The 27795-nt window shown below is 42.9% G+C and overlaps 1 protein-coding gene across 10 annotated transcripts in view; it reads left to right on the top strand.

The window, feature by feature from the left end:
• fat1a (FAT atypical cadherin 1a) overlaps nucleotides 1-16264 on the top strand; it is a 75962-nt gene extending 59698 nt beyond the window's left edge. For 3 of the 10 annotated variants that reach the window (XM_023958002.2, XM_023958011.2, XM_023957995.2), the window contains 16 exons: nucleotides 803-1189; nucleotides 2016-2230; nucleotides 4340-4477; nucleotides 4662-4805; nucleotides 5267-5464; nucleotides 6000-6596; nucleotides 6860-7082; nucleotides 7158-7289; nucleotides 7369-7529; nucleotides 7819-8287; nucleotides 8373-8526; nucleotides 8678-8788; nucleotides 8869-9512; nucleotides 10397-10534; nucleotides 13797-13832; nucleotides 14425-16264. In XM_023958002.2, the coding sequence (XP_023813770.1) occupies nucleotides 803-1189; nucleotides 2016-2230; nucleotides 4340-4477; nucleotides 4662-4805; nucleotides 5267-5464; nucleotides 6000-6596; nucleotides 6860-7082; nucleotides 7158-7289; nucleotides 7369-7529; nucleotides 7819-8287; nucleotides 8373-8526; nucleotides 8678-8788; nucleotides 8869-9512; nucleotides 10397-10534; nucleotides 13797-13832; nucleotides 14425-15101 (4424 nt within the window). In that variant the 3' untranslated portion in view covers nucleotides 15102-16264. Of the gene's footprint in view, nucleotides 1-802; nucleotides 1190-2015; nucleotides 2231-4339; nucleotides 4478-4661; nucleotides 4806-5266; nucleotides 5465-5999; nucleotides 6597-6859; nucleotides 7083-7157; nucleotides 7290-7368; nucleotides 7530-7818; nucleotides 8288-8372; nucleotides 8527-8677; nucleotides 8789-8868; nucleotides 9513-10396; nucleotides 10535-10697; nucleotides 10782-13796; nucleotides 13833-14424 lie in introns of all 10 variants that reach the window. The other 7 variants (XM_023958018.2, XM_023958005.2, XM_023958025.2 and 4 more) reach the window with 5 other exon arrangements.
• Nucleotides 16265-27795: the final 11531 nt, after the last annotated feature.

Below are 27795 nucleotides of genomic sequence, written 5' to 3'. Positions count from 1 at the left end.
TTCTGAGTGGAGTCAGTTTTTTGGCAGAGCTCGCTGTGTGCCATGGACTCGAAGAACGAACTGTGTCTGATTCTCACACACAAAGCGGAGGTCCAGTTTAGTCTTCTGTTCCAATCTGTGAGAGGGAGAAGTTATCAGTGAGAAATGACTGAACCAGACAGAGGCACCGACTGAGACCAGTGGCCTTTGATCTGTGATAAACTCCTAAATTCCTCCTCAGAACCTGCCGCATCCTTTATCGCATTTCCAAAAGCCAGTCCACTAGCCTGCAAAATCAAATTTACCTATTACTAAGATTAGTGGGCTGACAGGATGTTTACTTTCGGAAGGAATGAACGAATTTCCTGTTAAATATTGTCGGCTACCACAGCAGTAACTTATGGAAAAGGCATACGCTGAAAAGACAAGCTCTCCTGGAGTTCATGGTTTTCTTGTTTCAGTTTAACAAGGTTTAATCGTAAATTCAAAAACAAATAAATCAAACCCGCATTAGATTTATTCAGATCTCATCTTTTTTTAAATGGTTAATTTATAGTGAAATCGGGAGGCATAAAGCTGTAAAAACTGTTTCTGAAGAGGCCCAATGACGGACGGTTGGAACTGATGCCTCCAAATGACCTCACTGGTGGAAAGTGAAAATGAGCATTTTGTAGCATTTTACATTAAATGAGTGATCAGAGCTCATAAAAGTAAGGAAAAACCAATATTTGCCGCTGCTTTTCTATCATTTTGGTCAAACATTTGTATTTTGGTCAAATGTATTAAAATAAAAACCCTTTTTTTGCTTTTTCTCTCATTCCAGGTCTTAACAGCGATATCCTCTACTCGCTGATAAACTCAGCGGATGGATCTTTCTCGGTCGATGAGAACTCTGGCGTAATCAGTCTGGAGCGTCCACTGGACCGCGAGGTGCAGTCGGTGTATGAGCTGACGGCTCAGGCCATTGACCGGGGCTCCCCTCGTCTTTCCTCCCTCTGCACGGTCACGGTCTCCATCCTGGACATCAACGATAACCCTCCGGTGTTTGAACATCGCGAATACACCGCCACCGTGCCTGAGGATGTGGCCGTCGGCGCGCAACTGCTCAGAGTTCAGGCAGCCAGCCGCGACAAAGAAGCCAACGCGGAAATCTCCTACAGCATCATCAGCGGGAACGAGCACGGCATGTTCAGTGTGGATGCGCGCTCTGGTACGTGATGGCGAATGTCCAGACACTTTTTAACCAACAGCGTTAGCCCAAAAGGTGCTACTGCTGTGGAATGCAGTGCAAGTTTGAGTGTATAAAAAGTATGGGAGCAAGACTTCATCTAATCATCAGAAACAACTATTTAATCGCAATGAAACCGATTACAACCCTTTTAGTAAATTCTACAAGTCTAAAAAAAAAAGAAACATTATTATGGCTCAAATATGACCCAGCAGGGATATTGTCTATTGTATGCATCACTTTAAAGCTGCGGGCTTTTGTGAATCAAATGTCCCCCACAACATTTAACCCTTGTGCTATCCTAGGCACTTTACCATTGGGAGTTGGGTCATCTAGACCCACTAGACAGTGCTCTGAACCTTTTTTCTTCAATGATTTGTGATCTTCACTGGTGTCCATGGGTAACATGAAATCCTCTCTACCTTTATCCACCTTTGTCATGGTAGGGAGAACACGTCAATGTAAGGGTGGGGTCATCTAAGATAGCACAAGGGATATACACACCCAAACAAACGCAAACGTATAAAGTTTTTAGAATTGAAAAGTGTGGTTTATTGTAAAATAAGAGGTCTGTGGAGCCAAAAATAGTAAATCAGTGTTTCCAGAGTCATGAATATGTACTAAGTTAGCAATGAGAGGAACAACAATATTGGATGATATCTTGTGTTTTTAATCATTTAAAGAGTGAGATAAACAAATCGGGTCAAATTTGACCCGGTCCTCTAAAGACGAGTCACCTTTCGAACACATTCAAAAGTTAAAAAAGCACAAATAAAGCAAATCCAATCTCTTTTTATCTTTTCTTTAGGTGACATCTTTGTGATTGAACCACTGGACTACGAAACCTCTCATGAATACTACATCACCATAGAGGCCACAGATGGCGGGTCTCCACCTCTCAGCGACATGGCTACCGTCAACATCAACCTGACCGACGTCAACGACAACCGCCCTGTCTTCAGCCAGGACGTCTACGCCGCCGTCATCAGCGAGGACGTGGAGCTTGGAAAGACTGTGCTGGCAGTAAGGATGCTAAGATTGTCTAAGCATAGACACATTAAGGAAAAAACCCCACACAGTTATTCCACAGAATCCTGCAGGGGTTAAAAGCCCTTCTTCATTACGTCTTTAACTCTGTCCTGCTCGGTTCATCTCCTTTCTCACTCCGTTGTGTTTTCATTTCCTCGCCGCCTGTCACGTCTCTGCCCATTATTCACTGAATACACTATCACATAGCTGCACCTGTGGCAAACCACCATCTGGTGCCGTAGCTAAATAAGGACTACTGTTCTTCATGCTCACTGCACTCTGTTAAGGTGTAATATCTGACACACATGCTCAGACACTACAATTAAAATGCAGTTGCTGTTTTAAGCCTCCTATCCAATAAAAAGGATTTGTAATCTCTTTTAAGTTCTATTTTGAAATCTTCTTTATAGAGGCTTTTTAATTCTATAAGATGGTAATATGTTCAAACTCATTAACCCGGGTTTTTATATTAGTAGGAAGTGAGCCTTAAGGCCCGTACACACCGGGACGAATATTCGCCAGGCGTTATTCGCCAGCGTTTTTCGCCACGTTTTTTGTGTTCACACCCAGGCGATTTTCGCTGACGATGAGCCGAACGAACATGCGATTTCATTCCCTGACATTAGATGGCGCTTAATGTAAAACAGAAATACTCCTGTACACAAGGTGGCGCTGCGCAACTTTACGCTTCTTAAAGTCGCTTTTCACTCAGAAGAAGAGAGCAGGTATTTACACGCTTGTCAGAATAATACAAAGAAAACATGAATATTTCAACCACCAGTTGCTCCAACTGGTGCTTGGTTCGGGGATATTTTAGAATGTCCGTCATTATTTCTTCGCGGCTGTGTAGACGCTACTTGGCGTCTGTCTTCTTCACTTGTATGTGTGCTCAGCAAGGCAGTTTTGTGTTTGAGCGCCCCCAAGTTGTGTTTTACTGTAACTTCAGAAGCTCCAGACACGTGTGCAAAAGCGCCATTCTCATTGGTCGAATAGATTTCGACGCGAGGCGTCAAAAAAAACAAAAAACAACCCGAGGCGTTTTTTTTTTACGCTTTGACGCGTGGCGTTTTTTCGCGTCGGTCTGCACACTCTCATTGGTGCCCTTTGTTTAGTCACGAGGCGTTAAACGTCAGCGAAAATTGCCGGCGAAATTCGTCCCGGTGTGAACGGGCCTTTAGTCGCACAAATTGAACCAAAGAACTAACAACAAACCGTAGGAATGTCAGGACGGCGTGTTTGTCCGTGTGGAAGTGGACCTGAGTGCTGATATTTTAGTTAAGAGGAAGAAGAGCAGACGGCGCAAGTACAAGGCTAAAAGAATCAAAAGAAACGGTGTGGATCTGCCAGCAAAAAACAGACATTCATTTTGAGGAACCAGAATAAAACCAAAAATCTAACCCATGATATCAGAGTGATACATCTAAACCAAACCAGAGGGAGTCTCAATTCACTCCAGCATTAGAGGGCAGCATCTTCACAGCTGGTTGACATGTTTTATATGGTTAACACTGGATTAAAAAAGAAAAAATGCTTGTCCCACCCAATGTCTTGAGAAGGTTAAAATTTACTTTAGAGAAATCTTGATGTACACCATGCCCCCTTTACAGATTTCCTAAGAGTGTGACATTAAATGCTCGATTTATTTATAAATTAAATATTTTTTTATTCAAAATAAATATTTTTACATCATTATGAAAGAAATGCATAAATTAGGACAGCTAAACTCCAAACTTCTATGCAAATGTGTAAACTTATTGTTGTAACTTCCAAGAAATATTCAGGGGAAAAGCTGGTAAGTTTTTGGTCAGCTCGGTGTCCGTCTTAAAACTGGACTTAGTTTGTGCAGCTGTGTTTTTGTCTTTTTCTTTTTTTCATCAATCAAACATGTGATTTGGCCTGTGCTAAAACTGTAACAGCTCCCTGGACACGGCTGCAGCAGACACACACGCGCCCTGCACAAATATTTACAACTGCCAGGAAATGATGTGTTTATTCCCCCGATCACGCTTAGATTGGAAAGTAAAGAACAGAATAGTCTTTTACTTGGTCTCACACTTTCCCCACTGATTGACGATGGACTGATTTTCTGCGTTTGACCCGCAGGTTATGGCGGAGGATTTTGACGGGCCCTCCTACGATCACGTCCAGTATTCCATCGTGGACGGTAACCAAGGCAGCCCTTTCACCATTGATCCACTCCGAGGGGAGCTCAAAGTTGCTCGCCAGCTGGACCGAGAGCGAGTAAGAGAAACAGTGCTGACTGTACACATGCAGCGCAAAAAGCAGATTGCTTTCTGTGCACCAAATCAGTCATGCCGGATCTAAGAGGGGGAAGCTTGTCCATTGATCCCTGCTGCCTAATACGAGGTTCTGCCTGTGTTTGGTCTAATAACACTTTTTATTTTTTATTTTCTTTGCCCCACAGACCTCTGGATACACTCTGACGGTGGTCGCCTCGGACAACGGGGTGCCCCCCCTCTCCAGCAGTGCCACCATCAACATTGACATCTCAGACGTCAATGATAATCCTCCCCTCTTCTCCCAGGCCAACTACAGCCTCATCATCCAGGTGAGGTGGTGGAGGAGGGGGGAGGGGTCACTGCAGATAAGTGATCTGAGAGAAGAAGAAAAGACTGAGAGGAGGGTGTGCAGGAGGCTTTGCTGTGGACACAGAGAGATTAACAGAGAGAAATAATGGGAGGCTGTGCGCCTGGAATATCAAGACGCAAGGAGGGGGTTGAAGCAAGAACAGAGGTTGAAAGAGGGGGAAGGGGGGTTGCATCTTAAGTATAAGAATGTAGATTAGGGAAGGAAAGCAGAGGAGCGCTGGAGAACCGGCTTTCAAGGACTAAATTGAAGAGAAAAAAAGGACGTTCATCTATATTCTGGTTTACAGAAAAGAAGGTGAAGAAAGAAAGAAAGAAAGAAATTGCAGATGTTAAAGGGGGGATTTTAAGTTCCAACATCCGACATATCCTTCATTTTAAGAGAGAAGGAAATAACTTTGCTGCTTTTCTTTTCGATTTATAGGAGAATCGGCCAAAAGGTACGAGTGTTCTTCAGCTCACTGTGAGCGATCAAGACGCCTCGCACAACGGCCCGCCGTTTACCTTCACCATCGTGGACGGGAACGAGGGCAGCGCTTTCCTCATCAATCAACAGGGAGCTCTCGTGACTGTGGGAGCGCTCAATAGGAAATCTAAAGACAACTACCTGCTCCACGCACAGGTGAGTCACAAATCGGAGATGAGATATAAAAAAAAAAGGAGAGGATGCACTGATTTACCCATCATGCCACAGCGCTTCGTTCCTCCTTCCTTGCCATGCTCTGTTCATGTAGCCAGCACTCATCCCTGAAACATTCATGTGTTTTTCTAAAAACAGCTCGTAAGCTTGCAGGCTACTTCATGAGAGAGTTGGAGCTGAAGTGGGCACACAGTCAGTTTGGTTTGATTTGGCTGCTTCACCTCAGAAGAAGGAACAGAGAGAAAGCATGTGGGCAGATGGGACATGAAATGTTAAGTGTGTTGTTGTTTTCCACTGAGATCCACTTTCAGATTGAGTCATCTTCTTTTTTTTTGCTTTGCCGGTTGAACCCATGCCCGTTCCTGTGAAAGTGTTAAAATGTTTGATCTTGTAAATGTTTGATTTGCTTGATTAGCCGGTATGTCTGCCATATGTGAGGGACGGAAGCACAGCAAGGCCTTGACTGCCCTCTGCTGTTCAGGAGCGGTAACCGCTATGCATCCTCTCATCTTTATAGGTTTCCGACAGCGGGAAGCCTCAGCTCTCCTCCTTCGCTTTCATCAGCGTCCGCGTGATTGAGGAGAGCATCTACTCTCCAGCCGTGCTTCCGTTGGACATTTTTGTGTCAACCTCTGGTGATGAATACCCCGGAGGCGTTCTGGGGAAGATCCACGCCACCGACCAAGACGTTTACGACACTCTCACCTACAGCCTGGCATCCTCGGCAGCTTCGTCCACAGAGCAGGGCCGAGCCTTGTTCTCAGTGTCAGCCTCTGATGGGAAGGTCATCGCCGTGCAGCCTCTCGATGTAGGTCACTACTCTCTCAATGTGACGGTGGCGGATGGACGCTTCACGACGCCTGCCGACGTGACCGTGCACGTTCGCCAAGTCGCCGCTCAGGCGCTGGAAAACTCGATTGCTGTGCGCTTTGCAAACATTGCGCCTGAGGAGTTCATCGGGGATTACTGGCGCAACTTCCAGCGAGCGCTGAGAAACATCGCCGGCGTGAGACGGAGTGACGTGCAGCTGGTGAGTCTGCAGCCGTCAGAGCAGGGAGATCTGGATGTCCTGCTGACACTGGAGAGATCTGGCAGCCCGTACCAATCCCAGGAGGTGAGGTGGACACAGTTTAGCTTCTTATTTAACAAATGACTTTTTTTTAATTCGCCTTTTTTAAATCTGCGCTCTAAACTCCTCTAAAAATGAGCCTAACTAAATTAAACCAGTTGATTCTAAAATAAATAAAGTAAAGATTCTAACTCATTGTCTTACAAATGATCTGAATTAGCTGTTGTGTATTTTCTCTCAGCTAAGCAGAGCACTCAATAAAGCTTTAATCCGCTCTGGTGGCTCATTCAGTCTCCAATTTTCCTCAGGTTGTTTTCCGAAAATTGAACTCTTCTGCAGCTGTGATTGAGGAAATGACCGGCGTCCGCATCGTGCGGGTCGTCCAGAAGCTCTGCGAAGGTCTGGACTGTCCGTTGCAGTTCTGCGACGAGGTGGTCTCCCTGGACAAGACGGCCATGTCCACTTACAGCACGGCTCGCCTGAGCTTCGTCACGCCGCGACACCAGAGAACCGCCACCTGCCAGTGTCACGGTACACAGATGTTAACGGCATGTATGTTCTTTTAAAGTCCACTCCTCTCACTTGAGGCCTCTCTGGCTGTTTTAGGTGGAACGTGTCCCGTGTTGAACAACGTGTGTGAGAACAACCCGTGTCCCGAGGGAACGCAGTGCATCGCAGATCCCAGAGATCCCGTTTACAACTGTGTGTGCCCTGAAGGCAAAAAGGGCAAATGCTCTGGTATGCTCTTCATTCATTTGCTTGTCTGCTGATTAAAAACCATGCTTTCCTTCACTCCTTGAATGTATCACTTCCTCAGCAGACGGACAGTCTCTTAGCTTCAGCGGAAGCAGTTATGTGAAGTACCGCCTGATGGAAAACGAGAACAAGGAGCTGATGAAACTGTCACTAAAGCTCAGGACCTTCTCCAGTCACGCCACTGTCATGTATGCAAAAGGGACAGACTACAGCATCCTTGAGGTGCGTACTGAACTACCCGGTACTTACAAGTACCTTATTTTAGCCAGTCCCACTACCACCCATGTCCACAGTTAAAAGTACACATCAGGTATTTGGTATGCATCCAAGAATGTGTTCACACTCAACAAGCAGGGAGGGGCTTCTTCTCAATATTGGCCTTTTATTGGAAGTAACCACGTCGACTCCCTCAGTTACCATAGTTTACTACTCTTTCAGAGTACAGTTCAACAAGGTGTGGTAGGAATTGACTACATTTGTTTGCTGTCTGTGTTTTGTTCCTGTGGAGTAGATAGTAAACGGCCGCCTGCAGTACAAGTTTGACTGCGGCAGCGGGCCTGGCCTGGTGTCAGTCCACAGCGCGCAGGTGAACGATGGCGAGTGGCACTCCGTTTCCTTGGAGGTGGATGGAAACTACGCCACCCTAGTGCTGGACCAGGTGCACGCTGCCTCTGGCACAGCTCCGGGCAACCTTCGCACCCTCAACCTCGACAACAGCATTTACTTTGGCGGCCATGTGCGGCAGCACTCCACGCCACGCCTCGGACGCAGCCTGCCGGTTACCAACGGGCTTCGCGGCTGTATCGAGGCCATCACGCTGAACAACCAGGAGCTGCCCCTGAACACCAGAGCGCAGCGGGCCCACGCCATGCTGGAGGACATAGTGGACGTGGCTCCGGGCTGCGCGCTCCCACCGGCCGAGAGTTGCTCCAGCAACCCGTGCACCAATGGAGGGAGCTGCACATCGCTGCCTAATGGAGGTACGCTCCTTCTCCATGATTCCATGCAGTTTATGTTTTCCATTTTTTCTCTCCTGATGATCCATGTTGTGTTTGAATTTCTAAGGTTATTTCTGCAAGTGTCCAGCCTCCTTCATGGGCTCACACTGTGAGATTGCCATTAGTCCTTGCGCCTCCAACCCCTGCCTATACGGGGGCACCTGTGTACCTCGCGCAGGGGACTTCTACTGTCAGTGCCGAGGGCAGTACTCTGGACAGAGGTATCGCAGCGTCTCATTTCAAGTCACTTCCAGAAAATCTGTTTTTGAGGCTTCCACATTAGAAAAAATGACATTCTTGCTTGTTTGCAAGCTTTTGTTTAAGAAACTGCTCTTGAAATTGTCTGCTTGAGTGATCTTGTGATGTCTGCAGGTGCCAGTTGGGGCCGTACTGTAAAGACAACCCCTGTAAAAACAGCGGCAAGTGCATTGACAGTCTGGATGGTCCGGTGTGTGAGTGTGAAGCCGGCTTCCAGGGAGAAAGGTGAGCAGCTCTTCTGCTAAATTCATTCCGCTTCAGCAGTCAGGTTTCATCTGTGACCTCACTTTATTGACGTCCTCCAGATGCTTGAGTGATGTGGATGAATGCATCAAGAGCCCCTGCACCAACGGGGGCCTCTGCCAGAACACGTACGGCTCCTTCAAATGCAACTGCTCTCTGGGTTTCACCGGGACGGCGTGCGAACTCCGCGCGGAAGTCCGGAATGAATTCGTCTCTACCTCCTGGAACATCGGCTTGGAGGAGGTGATCGGTATCGTGGTGTTCGTGTCCAGTATCTTCATACTGGTCCTCCTCTTCGTCATCCTCCGCAAAAAGGCCTGTCGTAACAAATCAAAGACCGACGGCGACGACAAGCATCCCGGGGGTGCAAGCATGCCCCACTCCTTTCTTCAGAGACCCTACTTTGACTCCAAAATGCACAAGAACATCTACTCAGACGTCCCCCCGCAGGTGCCCGTGCGCCCCATCTCCTACACTCCCAGCATTCCAAGCGACTCGCGCAACAACCTGGACAGAAACTCCTTCGAGGGGTCCACCATCCCGGAGCACCCGGAATTCACCACGTTCAACCCCGACTCTGTGCACGGGCATCGCAAGACCGTAGCTGTGTGCAGCGTGGCGCCCAACCTCCCCCCTCCCCCTCCCTCCAACTCCGTGTCAGACAGCGACTCCATCCAGAAGCCAAACTGGGACTATGATTATGACGGTATGTCTCTTTGTAGGTGACATCACTTCCTGGAAGCAGGTTTGGAGCTAAAGCCAGGTGCTCCAGGCAACGTCTTCCAGATTTATTACAGAAAGTTGTTTTAGTTTAAAACAGAATGTTCCAGAGCAAGGAAACACAATTTTCATGTGTTCATCCAAAAATATTTCCTTTTTGTTGGTAGGAATGTATTATAATAATTACAAATAATTACAAACAAGTCGACTAACAGACCCACTCCGATCCTCTTTTGATCCATTGTAAGTGTTCCCAGTGGTCTTTTCATTATGATTATGACATTTTTAGCCAAACTCTTGGCGCTGCTGTCGGTCTGGGTCTCCCTGTGCCCTGGACATACAGGGTAGTGTCAGGAAGGTGGCACAGCGAGGGGGCTTAACTTCAGGCTGTTGCCGGGACTCTCCGCCAAAACCACCTGTGTGGCGACCCCTGACGGCATGCGCTGGATAGCAAGAATATTTTTTACCCCAAATCCAAAAATCAGTTGATTTCTAGGACATGGTTTCTGCAGAGTGGCATGAGTACATTAGAAATTCACCTCAGTCGCCCCCTGGCCCATCAGTTTATTGTCCCGCTAGCTTACAGCCCTTCTCACCCCCAACCAAACATTACCAGCGCAGTTTAAATGGCGAGCAATATCAGAGCGACTCAGTTTTCAGTCAGATGTCAGCTCAGACGAGGACGTTCATGGATCTACCTGCTCCTGATTCCCAACCATTTGATGGGAGTGGGTCTCTGAAATTGAGTATTTTAGCCCTTCAGTTGGTGTCTATTAGCTGAAATGTACATTTCAGACCTCGTTATCTGAAAGCATCCCTATCACCGTACCTGTCATTTTCATTCATAAACGCTACAATCGTGTCTTCCAGCTAAAGTGGTGGACTTGGACTCCTGCCCGACCAAGAAACCCGTGGAGGACAGCGCCTGTCCGCCCTACAACACCAGAGGCAGCATGTCTGAAGTCCATTCCCTCAGCTCCTTCCAGTCCGAGTCCTGCGATGACAACGGTATGCAGCACTTGGTCGCATTCCATCTCTCAAATATCTGTGTGGAATAGTTGATCTGCAGCAGCGGTGTTGTTTTTTTTCTCTCTGGTTGATATTACCCATCTGACTTTGAATGGATTAGCCAGACGTGTCTTTTCTCTTTCCTTCTGCTGCGGGGCCTCAGCTCCTATCTGGATAAAATCAGTCCACCGAACCAGAACAAGGTTTTAAATAGAGGTTCCTGCTTGTAAGTCTTCAGTCACTGCAGGTACAGCTTGGAGGAATCACTAAAGCCTGTGCTGTGGAATTCTCCAGGGATTGTTTAAAAAAAAATAAAAGAACCAAAAGGCCTGATTTAAATTCTTCAAAGTCTGTAAGAGGATGTTTGATGACTTTCAAAGAGCGGTTTACTCTGCTGTAGAATCACTCACCACTTCTTTTACGTTGGCCTTGTCAATCACATTATTCCTTCTTTGCTCTTCTGTTGTTTTTTTCCTCACTTGTAGCTTCAAGCAGATGCTTAAAGCGTGCATCAAGGAACATTTCATGAGGGTATTTCTTTTACCTCTTTATCCATTGCATTTATTTACCCTCAGCCATTGAACAGGCGGTCATCAAACCTCCCCGTACATGTGAACAAGTCCTACGAATCCTGGAAAAAATGAATTTCAAACACTGGACACAGTTTCCCAGCTTGGCACAGGCTTTGCTTTGTGCGGCGCTCGGAACCGCGCTCAGATCTCTGGGGAATTTCACAGATTCTTCCATCTGTCCTGTCAGCAGGCACCCTCCAGTTTCCCCCAGTATGTTGTTGTTGTGTGTTATCTCTCACAAGCTCTATCAGACCACCCATCCTACATCCACACAGACACACCATTGTGCTACCCTCTGACGCCGTCCTGCCCCAGGCCATGAAACCCCTTCAGATAAGACAAAACACAACTCTGCCTAGCAACAAGGACAGCAATTTTCAGTGGGGTTGCCATCACCTCAGCCACATCCTACACTTGATATTTCCCTGTTTGTTGTTTCCATGAATGATGAACGTTTCATGTCTATCACCTGACCTCCCGTGCTTGTTTTGTTGTTTTTACCACACAAGCCTCCGTAGTGACAGTAATCCATCTTGGCAACTGTGTTGTTGACACGGTGGAAGGAACAGGTATCCTTCTAGCTTCCTCCTGCTGCTGGGGTTGTCCTTGGTGTTGGGTTTGTCAGTGTCCGCTACATAACTGCCATTATCACACAGTGCAAGAAAACAAATCTGAAAGTTGAATCTTGGATCCACCTGTTGCCCCATTACCCTTAAGATAATGATCAGGGGGTAGGAGGGGGCTAACAACCTTTCATTCAATGAATCAAATGCACAATGCAACCACCTCGGAACATGAATGTGGAATTGAAAGGGTCGGGCTAGAGGGTGGATCCAAAACACAAAACTGTCACTGAGGGATACGCACAAACACGGTTCAACAGCGACTTTTATCTCCTGAAAGACCCACTCTGATCAAAATGACCTTTTTGGTGTTTTTAGAAGGTTTTTCTGTCCTTTTTCATATGATGGAGAACATATATATATATATATATATATAACTATATATATATATATATATATATATATATATATATATATATATATAGAAAATTCAACTTCAAATCGCATTTTTGAGTATATCTTTATCGAATCGATGTGAATCAGGACCAGATGAAAAAATGCAGTTTGAAGAAGCTACAGTCGCTGGGCCACGAGCTCCCTGCTCCGCTCCCTTCTGATACATCCACCTATAGACGAATACATCCACCTATAGACCAATAGATCCACCTATAGACCAATAGATCCACCTATAGATGAAGAGATCCACCTATAGACGAATACATCCACCTATAGACCAATAGATCCACCTATAGACGAATACATCCACCTATAAACGAATACATCCACCTATAGACGAATACATCCACCTATAGACCAATAGATCCACCTATAGACGAATACATCCACCTATAGACCAATAGATCCACTTATAGACCAATAGATCCACCTATAGATGAAGAGATCCACCTATAGATGAATAGATCCACCTATAGACAAAAAGATCCACCTATAGACCAATAAATGCACCTATAGACCAACAGATCCACCTATAGACGAATAGATCCACCTATAGACCAATAAATGCACCTATATGCCAACAGATCCACCTATAGACGAATACATCCACCTATAGACCAATAGATCCACCTATAGACCAATAGATCCACCTATAGACCAATAGATCCACCTATAGACAAATACATCCACCTATAGACCAATAGATCCACCTATAGACCAATAGATCCACCTATAGACGAATAGATCCACCTATAGACCAATACATCCACCTATAGACCAATAGATCCACCTATAGACCAATAGATCCACCTATAGACGAATAGATCCACCTATAGACCAATACATCCACCTATAGACCAATAGATCCACCTATAGACCAATAGATCCACCTATAGATGAATAGATCCACTTATAGACCAATAGATCCACCTATAGATGAATAGATCCACTTATAGACCAATAGATCCACCTATAGACAAATACATCCACCTATAGACCAATAGATCCACCTATAGACCAATAGATCCACCTATAGACGAATAGATCCACCTATAGACCAATACATCCACCTATAGACCAATAGATCCACCTATAGACCAATAGATCCACCTATAGATGAATAGATCCACTTATAGACCAATAGATCCACCTATAGATGAATAGATCCACTTATAGACCAATAGATCCACCTATAGATGAATAGATCCACCTATTGACCAATAGATCCATCTAAGTCTTTGCATCTGGATCAAAATTGTACGGCTGGATACCTGCCACACTGCTAGTGTTTGGTCTGGGCTGTAAATAGCGGGAGAGCGTGTAAACAGAGAGCTCTCAGCAACGGGGAGGTGAAAGGGGGTCCCACCCACAACTCAGAGCTGGACTCTTGCAGAAACCATATTCCAGAAAACAACACTGTTTTTTTTTTATTTGGGCTAAAAGCAGCATAATTATTTTAAAAAAAGATCACATCGCTTTGAAAATCGATCAAAAGATGATCGGAGTGGGTCTTGGAGTCTGTTGAAGAACATGTCAACAGTCATGTGTTACATTACCTCTGTGCACCTTTCATTGCTGTCTTCATGCCGTTCATGTATGCCGCCGCCTGTTGGTTCTTCCTCCGTGTTAATGAGAGCTGTTCTTTCTCTCCCCTTTGTGCCTCGTATAAAGAGTCTTTTTTGGCTCATGATGTCAAGAACCCAAGAGGTGACTGTTTCCTCTCTGCTTCCCTGGCGTCGCTGATCCCACCCTGTAACTAATAACCACTAATGAATGAACAGCAAGCTTTTGGAAAGGCTGTTTGACCTCAGAGTGCTTTTGACTTTGCTTTTGTGTCTTTTTTTTTTATAGTACATAACTTCCCGTCCCAAAAAACAAAACAAAAGTATGCATGGTTGCTATGTTTTAGCAAGATGCTATCATCAAAGATGTTACTAACTGGAATTATAGGCATTTGTCTCTAACATGAAATGAAAGTCAATCCAGTTTGGTGATGTCACTACAGGAAGGACAGCTTTAGAAAACACCAATTCAGAACATGATTTGTTTTTTTTATTCAATCACAAAATCTGTAGAACACTGACTTTTTGTAGTCAAGTAGCAAAATGCAGCAGAATAAATACAGATTGCTGGATTTTCTGCTGATTTAGTGTTTGTGCTGAGTTGGCGTGTGGCGGTCTTTGTGTTTTTGTGTTTCTTGGCCTTTTCCTGCATGGTTTGAGTTTGAACAGTTTCTTGGATCCCGTGCTAACATTTATGCTGTGCTAATGCTTCTTCTTTGGTTGTTGATGACCAACAGGATATCACTGGGACACGTCTGATTGGATGCCAAGTGTTCAGCTTCCTGGAATCCAGGAGTTTCCTCATTACGAGGTCGTGGAGTCCCCCGCCCCTCTGTACAGCGACCCCAACGCCCTTGACACGGACTACTACCCCGGTGGCTTTGACATTGAGAGCGATTTCCCTCCGCCGCCAGAGGACTTCCCCGTCAACGACGACCTACCGCCGCCGCCCCTGCCAGAGTACATCGACCGCTGTGACACGCTGCGTCCCCTTGGCAGAGACTCGGAGGCTCCTGGTTCGGGGGTCTCCGGCGTGGTCCGCCAGCGCCCCGCCATGCCCCAACTCTACAGCCTTAACCAGTACCTGCCGCAACACTCCTACCCAGGCGAAGGGGTTGACACAGACGCCCAGGGTGCTGCTACCTCCACCTCTGCCGCCACCACCCCTGCTTCAACCTTGGGCACGGGCGGCTACAGAGGGGGCTACGCTTCAGGCTGTAGCCGGGACTTTGACTCCTCAGCACTGGACAACATCTCCATGTCTCTGTACACATCCACCGCCTCCTGCTCAGACATGTCTGCGTGTTGTGAGGAGTCTGAGGTCATGATAAGCGACTACGAGAGCGGCGACGAGGGCCAATTCGAGCGGTTGGCTATTCCGGCGCTGGACTCCCAACAGCACACTGAAGTCTGACACTGGATCCAAATATTAAATAGAAAATACACAAAACAGAAAAAAGTGCCTGAACTCACAGTTACACCTCATGGTAGCCATCAAAATGCAACACATTACGTGGACACAAGGAGGTACGACACGCATGGTACATGACAGGACAGAGGAGGCACAGGGGGAGGTTAACACCTGCCACTATTTCTTTAAAGGAGACCTATCGTGCTTTTTTTTGTCACTTCTTATCATAAATATTACTGTTAGAAATCCGTTTATTTGAGCAGTGTTGCAAAAATGTCCCTAGAAACAAACTTTACAGTCAGATACCAACAAGAGTGAGAAAAACCTGCTGGAAATGCTGAGTGAAAGATGAAATCCACTGAAGTCTCACAAAGAAACAAACATTCATTACAGCAGGGTGGCATGTGCAGCAGCCATTCTGTTCTCCACTTTACCCCGTTGCGTTCAGGGACACATTTAAAAAAAAAAAAAAAAAAGCTAAAAAACGTCTCCTTTAAAGTTTTATCTCACAACAAGAAAGTGGATTTTTACATCATTTCAATGTTCAGCAACAAATATAAATATGTATGTATCACGGAGGAAAAGAAATACATTTGGTTTCCTTGAGAAGAAAACAAGATAATGTTGTTGTTGTTGTTTTTTTTTTTTTTTTTTTTACAAATCCTTTATTTTCAATGTAAATGTACAGTTTTGATTTCAAAGTTGACTAGGTTTTGTAGATACTGTATGCTTTTATTTTGAAAGAAAACAAACAAGTTAAACGGTGTGACATCAGCCTTACTGTGCAACATTCACTTAAAAAAAAGTCAAATCAAAGAAAAGCGTGGCTTTCCTGAACACATTGTACTTGTAAAATGTAATGTCTCTTATTCATTAAAAAAAAAAAAAAAAAACTGGGGGGGCTGGGGGTCTTCAATGAATGACTGCATATTCCTGTGTTTAGAATTGTTTGTACATTTTGGAACCTCTTTATTTTTCCACCGAGATAATGGGACCCAATATATTTATAGTGCCGAGTTCTCCACCGACACGGAGTTTTTCAGGTGTCTGTGTGTGTCCGAGCAAACGCTATGGTCTTGTTAAGGTTTTTATTGAATACTGCCACAAGCTCATGCTTTCTTACTGGCAATAAATTATTCCTAAAAAAAATAAAAGACAGATCCCGACTCTGAGCCTTTTTATTTCCCTAGTGTTTGGAATGACTGTGTTTGGGTCGTAGTTCTATTTTGAATTACTTATTGATTTACAATCAATGTGGTAAAGTAGACCAGCACTGAAAGTACAGTCAATTTTTTGGTCTATCAACTAGAAAAAACTAGAAAATGAATCATTGACTGTATGTGAGAACTGGACTGAGTGACCCCTCCCCCATTTGAGATTTAACCCTTGTGCTATCCTTGGCACTTTAACCTTGGGAGTTGGGTTATCATTTCTTCAATGATTTGTGATCTTCACTGGTGTCCATGGATTACATGAAATCCTTCCACGTTTATCCACCTTTGTCATGGTAGGGAGAACACGTCAAAGTAAGGGTGGGATCATAGGATAGTACAAGGGTTACAAAGGAAATATCCTGAGGCTGATGTCTGAATTTTTAGCCTGACGGCTAAACAAGTATGTAGTGCGAGACCATGTAGTGCCCCGGATTTGAAAAGCAGTTTGGACACCATGCTCGCTACTTTATTTATTTATTTTTAATAAACAGCGGATCTGAGGTAATCGATTTCACAAATATAAAATCTCATTGATATGAGCAATTTGCGACAATTATTAATGAATCCACTGTCTTCTGAAGATGAAAACGATGATGGTTTTGTAAAAAAAAAAAAATTGTTCCGACACAATGCATTGTGGTCTACAGTCGCCGATTTAGTGAGCATCGATGCATTTCTAGGAAATTTCTAGGCCTTTCGATTTTGGAATTGTAGATTCGGACAGCACTACAAAATGGCAAACGCACTATACAGTGCACTATGTAGTGAGTAGTGAAGGAATTCAGACTCCAAAATCCCAGACTTCTATAGAGAAATAAACAGCTTTTATTCAGTCGTTCTATTTGTTATACTAAACATTCTTGCTCTGCTACCGTTTTTTAACATCTTCTTGTTAATCCTCTTTTTCCCCACATTTTTTCTTTATTGCAAGTTATTCAAGGCATAAAGTCATTCATGTCAAACGGTTGATTTACACATGCTCGCTTTTAACTTCCAACAAGCTCCCTCCCCATTGTCGAGATGGGTTGCCATGGAAACGACCGACTCGGACCAGTCACTGCTTACTGACGCTGTCTGGCTCCAACAGGACGGTGTCCTTATCATACAAAAACTATGACAGAATTGACTTCACTTCATTGAAGCTGAAAGTAAACCATTTTCTATCTGTGGCGTTACACTCACTTGGTCAAGATCTCATCTGCAATCCACAGGAATGACTCAACGGCTTCAAACTTTACTTTGTCCTGCCCACTCGCCCTTTACCAGATTGTTGTAAAGTTGAGTGGAAATAAACACCAGTCACTGTGCCCTCCCCTTTTCCGGCATTTTTTTGTTTATTTTTTTACCATGCAGATACCATTGATTGACATCAGGGATGATCTAGTGCTTATATGTCAACGTTCAAAACCAAGTTGCCTAACTGGCCCTGTTTTTAACCACAGTTACCCAAAAGTCACCGCAGTACTTGCGAGACAGGTATTCGTAAGTTTTGCTAATAAAAATGTTCTGATATTTTGGATAGTCTTTCTGATTCGCCGCTTTTCTCATCTGGTAGGAAATTGTTTTAATAGTGAGATGAGAGAGCAGAGTTTCCAGCCATGCAGGAATCTGGTTTACACACAGCCCCTCCCTCTTCCTGCATCAGTGACCCCCCCCCTCCCCGCTGCTTCACAAGGGGTCGTAAAAAGTGGACCCTGATAGCTTCAGGCCCGGCACTTCAATAACGTTACAGCTCAGTGTTTGTCTTCCTGACCCGGCAGTCGCTCACTCTTGTTCCTGCTGGCCTTGTGACTATCACTCGGCTGGGTCACGCCTCTCTAGTAGTTTTTTTTTTTTTTTTTTTCTCTTGAGCATTCTTATCTAAATGATATCATGGAACATCAGGAGGACGGACCCACGCTGGTGAGTCGCTCCTGGAAGACAGTTCCTAACCATTTTCAAGGTTTAGTTCTAAAAAAAAGAAGAAAAAAAAGTGAAGTGTAAGGATTTTAAAAACTAACGTAGTTTTTTTTTTTTCTGATGGCAACTTCTCCCCGCCCAAAAAAGCCATGGTTTATGAGTCTTTCTTTGATTGAGCTGTCATGAAGTGGAGCATTCAACATGCTAACTGGAGACGTTGGAGATGAAGCTCCTGGGTGTTTCTGTGGAAGTTTACTGAGCCTTGGAAAGCCTTGACAGGCAGCTGACAAACTTTGCTTTTAGCGCTGTGTTAACACACCTAGGCGTCCTGTAGACCCACAAATTGCCAACTCACACTTGAAGAAGATGGGGGAAAATAAGGTTATTTGCATTTTAAAATAAGATAAATTAATAGGTTGATTTTGTTGTTGAAATAATCTTATATCTTTTTAGTAAATGTTCTTAATGTTTGCCAAAAGTTCAGTTTCTTTTTCCTTGCTGCAGCAGAGGTGGGTTTTGTTGGTTTTCTGTGTTAGAGCAGATTATTCTGTATCGTATGGGATTTCTAAATAAAAGTAAAAAAAAATAAACACAACCAGTGCTAAGGATCCTTAAAGTGAATAAAGCAGCTGTTTATTTTGCATGAAATAACGGAGTTGATTTCAAAGTGGCGATGGGTTGCCACTGAAGCGGCTTGCTCTTTAATCTTATGCTTGATGGATTCAATTACCTCTGGAACTGGCAGCAGGTGGTTTTCTGTTATTGATTAAATTAGAAGTGTTAATGCATTATTCATTTAATGGACTCGGGGAAAGCAGTTCACTGGGAAAAGAAGTGTTCAGCTTCAGGGATTGAGGTAATGAGCTTCTATGTCCAAAGGGCTTTGCAGTTCTCCATATTAACCACAAGATGGCAGCATATGTTTGGGGCATAGGAAGCCCAGTGGGACAGTTTAGGAGAAAAAAGTCAGAAGCTCCTGTAAGTTAATGAGGAAACTTGATAAACTGTTTAATTTTAGTTGGATAATATGAACAGATGGTTCAAGAAATGTATATATATATATATATGTATATCCCTTGTTCTATCCTATGACCCCACCCTTACATTGACGTGTTCTCCCTACCAGGACAAAGGTGGATAAAGGTGGAAAGATTTCATGTAATCCATGGACACCAGTGAAGATACCAAATCATTGAAGAAAAAAAGTTTAGCGCACTGCCTAGTGGGTCTAGATGACCCAACTTCCAATGTTAACCCTTGTGCTATCCTAGGCACTTTAACGTTGGGAGTTGGGTCATCTAGACCCACTAGACAGTGCGCTGAACCTTTATTTTCCAATGATTTGTGATCTTCACTGGTATCTATGGATTACATGAAATCTTTCCACCTTTATCCACCTTTGTCATGGTAGGGAGAACATGTCAATGCAAGGGTGGGGTCATAGGATAGCACAAGGGTTAAAGTGCCTAGGATGGCACAAGGGTTACATATATGTATATTTTGTCTTGATAGCTTCATGTTATATATATATAAGTTATAAAAAAAATGTAAAGATCAAGTAAAATTCTGTTTCCAGGAAAACGATGAATACAAGAAAATATAAATTTCTCTATATTTTATTTTTGTTTCAACTTTTTTTTATGTAAACCTAGGTGTCCTGTATATGATTTCTGATTGCCTTGGCTTGTAAAAAGTACTGGAGGACGGGGGCTGAGGGTGTCGGGCAGGCTGTCACCGCCTCTCTGGAGCAGTTAAGGTTAAACTCACTTCTCTGTGCCAAACATTGAACTAGTGGCCTTTTAATTAGAAGCCTACAGTCTCTCAAAGGGAAGAATTAAACACAAAGCTCCTCACTTAACTACACTGTGAAGACAAGCTGGAGCTCACAGGAATGGAAACAAAAAGTCTTTTCCCAGTTTTAATGTCTTACACAAAAGGATAGCATGAAAACAATCATGGATGTTAACTGATGTATAGGAACTTCAGTCTCATGGTTTCCATAGTAATGTACTATTGCAGCACTGGGAAGCTGCCAGCTGCTGCAAAAACAGTTTCCAAACTAAAAGATGTGGGTAGAGTTTCCAGAAACTGATCTTATGTAAGAGTAGCTTCACTTTGACAGCAGTAGAAAACTGCTCAAATGCCAAAAAAGTAACAAACACAAACTTTTCAAATACTATTCTAATTTATAGGTAAAAAGCTATAACCCAAAGTTATACTGGAAAACCCCAATAAAAACCTTTGTTATACAATAATTTGTAGATATCGATGTTGATCTTATGTTTTTGTGCACAAAATCCAAAAAGTTACTAGCTACATTGCAGCTCAGTAAGATCATTGCTCATTGAATGCACAGTAAAGCAAAATAGAAATACTGTTGTGCAGTAAATGTCCTTTTTGCACAGATTGTTAAAAAAAGTGAAATTAAATAAAAATAAACTCTATATAATTCAACTCTGAAAACAAATCATCAGCAAGTTTGAACACTTCTTTAAAAACACGCATTTTAGTGGCTAATCATTTCAAATTATTCAGATCTGGAAGAAAAATTAGCAGCAGTTGTTGCAGCCCAGCAGGTCAAACAAAAAAAAAATTTTTTTACAATATTTAGAAGACATAAAAAAAAACCAAAAAAAACACACCTTCTCCAGTGATGCTAGTTAAAGGTTTTATGATTCTAAGAAACCTAAGGGGTCTCATTGAAGATTATAAAAATGCCCTCCCTGCATGACACTTAGCATTGAGTGCAGCTTTGACTGCAGTTCACTCCCCCCCCCCCCGGAGAAGGGGTCAACAAGCTTCTGGAACCTGGGAAATCTTTGTTAAATATTGCCATGACAGCAGGAATTGTGATCTATTAAGAAATGTTCCAGTTCTTTTTTCTTCCTAATTCAACAATAGACTTAAGACAAGTAATGTAAAGGCCCTTAACCCTACAATGCACACAACGGGCATGTGACACGCGTTCAAGAGCGAGCTGAATGCCAGTTCTTGAACATGTTTTTAGCACATATTGTTCACACTGGTCTGTCGCTACCAAATACTGGCACATGTTCCTACAGTTGGAAGAGAAATGGTGCAAAATGTCAAAGCAAAAATATGGTGAATGTCGCTCCAGGCTTTTTCTATCACGGCTCTATTCCGAAACATGAAAGACTTGATTTCATAAATCCAGACGGTCACTACCACATCTGAGTCCCTGATTGGTCGAAGTTCAACTACTTTAACTTTCAACACGTGTTCAATGGCTGCACGTTTTGTACGTAGAGTCCGGAAAACGAATTTAAAACTTGCGTGAGAGTTTGGAAGTGGAAACCTGAAATTAATGTATAAGTGTTGCGGGGGGGGTACCCAGGTCCAAAGAGGAGGAGGCAGGATCTAGTAATTAAGGATATTTAATTACTAAAACAAAACTGCACACCAAAAGGCACTGCTTAAGCAGGCAAACCAAACTACAAACCCGAAATACACAGGAAAGAGCATAAAATGGAGCAGCACAGGAGGAAGGGAAAGACAGGACTTAAATACATACAGATAAACGAGACACAGGTGGAAACACTCAGGACAGATGGGGACCAAAAGCAAAACTCGAGACAATAACAAAAAAGGCAACCTTTCAAAATAAAACAGGAAACTGAACTCAAAACATGACAAACAAAAGTGAACCAGAACACAAAAGCAAAGAAACTGAAACCATGACAAGAAGTGCTTTACATGCACTTTTCATCAAAAGTGGTTGCATTGCGAGTTCGATGTGAAAGTAGCATAACACTGGAGCTGTTGCCAGTGACACCTAAATTCCTCACGCTTTTCTGATCGCTAACTGTAACTCTTCAACCGTTTATGCGATCAACACAAATCAGCTGATTCTGACACGGAGAATAGCAACTTTTGGTATTGGCTTTGGACAGAAAAGTAACACTTTATGAACACAAGGTGTTGCATAACAGGGCAAAGCATTTTTTCCACCTCAGAATCCACTGGAATTCCGCTACAGTGTTCCCCGGCTGGTTTCACGTATTTTGCTGATTGTTTTTTCAGTCACATGACTTCTCCAGTTCATCACAAAAGCTCAGACAACTCCAGATGCTTGTATGAGACTTTTTGTGTCTAAAAGAGGTGCTGCGTGAATTTCAGTGGAAGAGGGGGCGGAGCTGAAGAGCACGCCGGCCTGTTGGCTTCCTTGATGGCTGCTAAAGAATATTCAACAGTGAGCAACAGCTGGTTCCACCAGTTCCTGAGTCGCAACCAAGCAAAGTTCTGCTGCATGGAGAAATGGCATTAGCTGACTCAGAAGCTGCCGGAAAATAGCCTGATAGCGACTGATAGCCTGAGGAAGATAATCGCAGAGAGTAATTATCATCTGGATGAATGAACGATGGATGAAACCAGCCTCTTCTGCAAGAAGCAAAGCTAAAATCCCACTGCAGGACCTCTCGCCCTTAAATGAAGGAGTGACGCTCCTGATGTGCGTTATAAAGTACACTACGGTTCAGTCTATTCCTCTGTATAAGACATATGTTGAGCTATGTGCCAACGTTCTTTAATAAATGTTTTACAAAGCACCAGAAACGTTGCTGTGTATTTGCGGGTGTCTCTGCTCCCTAACCCCTGCAAATATAATCAAAAAATGTAAATACTGGAGCTAAAGTTTGGGTGTAAAAGAGTTAAATCCTGAAACATTTTTTTGTTCTATCCTGGTTGGTCCAAATCCCGAAGTCTCAGTTAACACTCAGATAGTTACGGTGCAAAAATTAAGCACTGGAGCACTGAGTCTTTCTTTCATATTCATTAAACAGGAAAAAATAGGTATACCTTTGTTACATTTGTTCTGTTTTCCCTCCTGTCTGACAGCCAGATCACTCCATCAGTTGTATGACTAATATAATTCTCTGTTTACACAGCGAGTCCAGGCTCTCTCCGCACAATCGGCAAATATCAAACACCTCAAACACAAAGTCAAATTAAACATACTGTCAGAGGCGGTGGTTGCCATTCACGCAACCAGGAGATTAACAAAAGGTTGGCGTGTTATTTAGGCACAGAGTCTGGTGAAAAGATATGTAAAAAAAAAAAAAAAGAAGGAAAAGAAGACCTCCTGGGCTTGAAAATCTGCCCAGTCATTCATGAGAAATTATGTTGAAAACCCCCCTCAGACATGTCTGATCTATCTAAGAAGACCCAGAGCTGTTATTAACGCTGACTTCCAGAGCTTTTAGGTTCTTTGGCCTGTAGTGAATCAAACTAGACAGGAAGGTGAAATAGCAGTAAATGTATTCACTAATCCCTGCTGCCAGCCTGGGAGGCTCTCTTTTTTTGACTAAAATACCTTGACTTCTTGACTAATCGTTTTCATCTTACTGCTACTGCTGAAGACTTACTGCAGTCAAATCAATGTTCTGAAGCAAAACCAGTCAAAAATGGAGTTTTTGGATTGTTAAGCTGTGCATGAGACTTTGTAAATAAAAATGTTAAAAATTGAGGGTTTTGTTTTTTGGCTTTTTATTTTTGTGTAAAAACCAAAAAGGTCCAAAAGTGATACAGATTGAGTCACCACTGCACTGTTTTACAGCAGTTGTATTAGTGTGACGTGCAGAAACGATGCCACATGTTTACAGCAAATCTCTCCACTGAGTAAATAAAAAAGGAAGTAAATAAAGTATGTGTAGCTAAGCTTCATGCTTGAGTATGTTAATGTCTGTTTTCCTGTTCAAAGTCAGGAAAAACGTGGGGTTTAAAGCAGCAAGCTGTGACTAAAAAGTGACAGCAGAACTCAATTTTAACTCAATTTTACCATCGAGGGAGAAAATCTTTCACCATGGTAACCACATCGGAGGAGGAGGAGCTTGTTCTTCTTGGGTTATTGGCATGCAATTTCAAAACATTGCATGTAACCTAGGATTACTCCTGCAAGATTGTTTGGGTGGACACTGTTTATTGCTCATATGTAGCAACAATTGAAAGTTAAGGCATCTGTTCCACATTTAACAGCTTTAGAATCAGAATATGTATACAGTGTGTATACATATATATATATAATTTAATAAGACTCTTTGAAAATAAAACGTAAAACATCAATGGAAATTACTTGCAATAAAGTTATAGGAAATGTATGAAAGGAAACAATGACATGATCAGTGCTTTTATTTGACATTTAAGACCAGAAATAGTTGAATTTGAAAATGATGATGCCAGCCTCAAACAGGGAACAAATACTAATACATAAAAGATGTCTCCAGGGTGGGGGGGTTAATTGAATAAGCAATAAAAACATGACTGTCTGGCTTCATTACTGTCAAATACTGCGTTCCTGCGTTGAAATGTGTTTGTGCAGAGATGGAGCGTGCTGTGGGAAAGCTTGTGTGTGAATGTGCGTGAGAGACAGAGGCACATGCAGAGACCACTGACCCCAATAATCCTCTTTCTCCCAGCATACACATCTCTTTCCTGGGTGGAGCTCCAACGTTGCCATGACGACCGGCCAAGTGGTGGAGGAGGGATGAGGGAACAACGGCAGATAAAAGCAAACACTCTTGTTTCTCTGTGGGATGTAGTGATGACCAGTGAAGCGGCAGAGACATGTCAGGCCTGTGTCGAGACCGCGCTCATTACATTACTTCTGTCTCCTCCCTTCATTTTGCTGACAGCTTGCTGAGATGAACTACTCCAGGACAGGGGTGTTTGTGTGTGTGTGTGTGCTCTCATCACTATTAAATCTGACCTCGCTCCACTATAGTTAACCCCCCCTCCCGAAAAAAAAAGAGAAAAAAAACCCCCTCAGAGTAGAACTCTTGATGCTTTTGAGACGAAGTTGCACACCTCCCATCATACGTCCTTGTTTTTTTTATATCTCTTTTACAAGAAGAATATTGTTTGAGCATACTTTTTTCGAGTTATTTTCTTTACTTCTTGAAGGAAATGATTAATGAAAAACAAAAAGCACAACTTCAGATGTTTGTCAGGATGGATAAGTCTACTCTCTATGATCCTTTTAAAATCAACAAACCTTCTTAGAGAAAACAGGCTTTCTTAAAAACAAAACACGCTGTTCCCTGCAAATATAGCTTTCTCTCCAAATGACTGCACGGTAGCCCACTTGTTTTGGGGTTGGCCTACATGTTCCAGGCATCTATTATAGAGATGCTATTACTTATTTATTACCTGCTTCGATAAGCTATTAAATAAAAGTCTCATTTCTCAGGATGATATTAAAGTCACAGCCCAGAAAATTATCTTAAGAGTTCCAGTAAATGCAAAAAAACCAAACAGTGAAAATAGAGTTTTAGATTAATTTTTTAACTTTTAAGTGATTACGCACAGTTAACTGTTCTGAACATCAAACAGCTGGACAAACAGCTGGTCTGGTTCTGAGAGTGTGATCAAGCGTTTCAAACCATGATCATAAGTCATTTTCATCAACAAAGCTTCACTCTAATGATTTTTTTTTTCACCATAAAAATGCAGTGGTCAGGAGCTTGAAGCTCTTTCTTCATCTCTTCACCAAACATGGAAAACACAAATTCACTTTTTGTGTGATATTTTTATGCATGCATCTGCACAATTATCAAGGAGGACCTGTATTTCCTTGGAATTCCAGTTTTGTCCATGACCCATGGCCTTTAGTGCGACTTTCACAGCTGTTCATTTTTATAATGTTCAGCTACCGTGGCTTGTAAAATCCAGAAAGGCTAGTAGCATTGATGTTGGATCAGGACCAGTTCATATTTACAGTGTAAGCAAACTAAAGCGAACCATACCAAGTCCATTTGGCGCCAAATAAGCAGACTGAGAGCCGTCTGAGGTGATGGTCTTTGGTTTTGCTTGTTTAAACCAGAGAACCAGAGAAGGGTTTGCATGGCTGTTTGCACACTTGATCTGGACTAACAGGGAAAGACTAACCAGATGAAGTAGGTGTGAATTCATCCTTAAACTAAGTGTAAGGCAAAAACACAAGGGACAAAAAAAACAAATGCCTAAATTCTTTAGTGCACACAGAAACAGAATAAACGTTCACTGACAACTCAATTTCACTACAGACCCAAAAACAGTACATTATCTGAATTGAACCATGCTGTAGACGCAACAAATGAGTACTCCTTGACTATTAGTCCCTGGACAACAGTACACCAGCGCAGTGGGGGCAGTGTTCACTCCTGTGAGCCATTACACACATCATAGCTTGCTTGCATCACCAACATGTGCCTATTAATGTTTGCTTTCTATTTATGTCAATTCCGTCAAATACTTGGATTCAGCTCCAGACCAGATAGACAACTTTGTTGTTGTGTTCGTTGGTTTGTGGCTTCCATCCAGATGGTTTCATAGCCAAAACTTTGCATCTCTGTTGGACCGATAGGTCATGGATTGTGGGCTCTCAACACATCTGTACCACTCTTGAGACCAGGGAAAGATGCTGTGGCGTGCATCTGCAAGGAGACCAAGCGTTCCTCTCCTGAGTACGGATTAAAATGGAACAAAGCCGTCAAAACAAATCCTGCCATCGGGTCACCCATAGAGAACTATAAGAAAGTGGGAAGGGTCCCTCTGTGAGGAGCCACAACCAGATTTTCAGGAGCCAAATGGAGCAAAAAGCCAAAAACCAATATCAAGATCATTACTTTAAAGTTTAGTGTTATTTTCAATTTAAACTAACGTCAAACTCAATTTAACAAACAACTTTGTTAATCTGGACAAGACAGAAATCACTTTAAAGTGTGTTTCTTATTTTAATAAACAGAGGTGATGCAGTCAATAATTACTACACATTAAAAACATCAATAGATTAAAAGATTTATAGCTAGGGTGGGATTTAAGCGGTCAGCACTTCTGCATTGCTGCTTTGGCTACCGATGGCACCAAGAGGCCACTGTTCTTAAACCTGCTTTATCCAAACTCTAAAGTCCATAACAAACACTCTAAGTTAAGTGTATATGTTGCTTTTTATTCTCAAGCAAAGGAAACTTTTGAGATCACTTATTAACATTTCAGTAATTAGTAGCCCTTTCAAAGTGCTCTACTTTTTAAGCTTTCAGCGCATTACAAAATACCATGTTCAGCTACGGTGTAACATTTCCCTTTGCCTCTGATGCGCCTCCAGAGGTAGTCACCGCTCCGTCTCTGGACAGTTGTAGTGCCCCCCCCCAGGGGTAAATATCCCTCTCTAATGTGCTCAGTTATGATGAGCTACGTCATTCTGAAACCAAGTGAGGGGGTAGGCTGATGCGGGGGGAGAAATCTAAACAATAAGGCTACAATTGTACTTATATTATTATTATTAATTAATTATTATATTAATTATATATATATATATATATATATATATATATATATTTTTTTTTTTTTTTGGAAATGTGTGTGTATATTGTGTATATATGTGAGTATATTGACTCCATAGTTTGTTTCTTTTATATATTGCTCTCTCTCTGCCCTGTACTGCTGCCGCAAAAAGGAAATTTCACCATCGTGGGACGAATAAAGGAATATCTTATCTTATCTTATCTTATCTTATCTTATATGTACGGTTCATATTTGCTAATACAGAGTTGTTTCTTTGTCTGCTGTGTGAGGATTGTACACTTTCATCT

This window comes from Oryzias latipes, chromosome 1 (genome assembly GCF_053564925.1).
Source record: "Oryzias latipes strain Hd-rR chromosome 1, Olatipes_Hd-rR_3.1".
NCBI lineage: Eukaryota > Metazoa > Chordata > Actinopteri > Beloniformes > Adrianichthyidae > Oryzias > Oryzias latipes.
The sequence above is the reverse complement of the archived record's forward strand: the minus strand, read 5'-3'. Positions and strand labels throughout refer to the sequence as shown.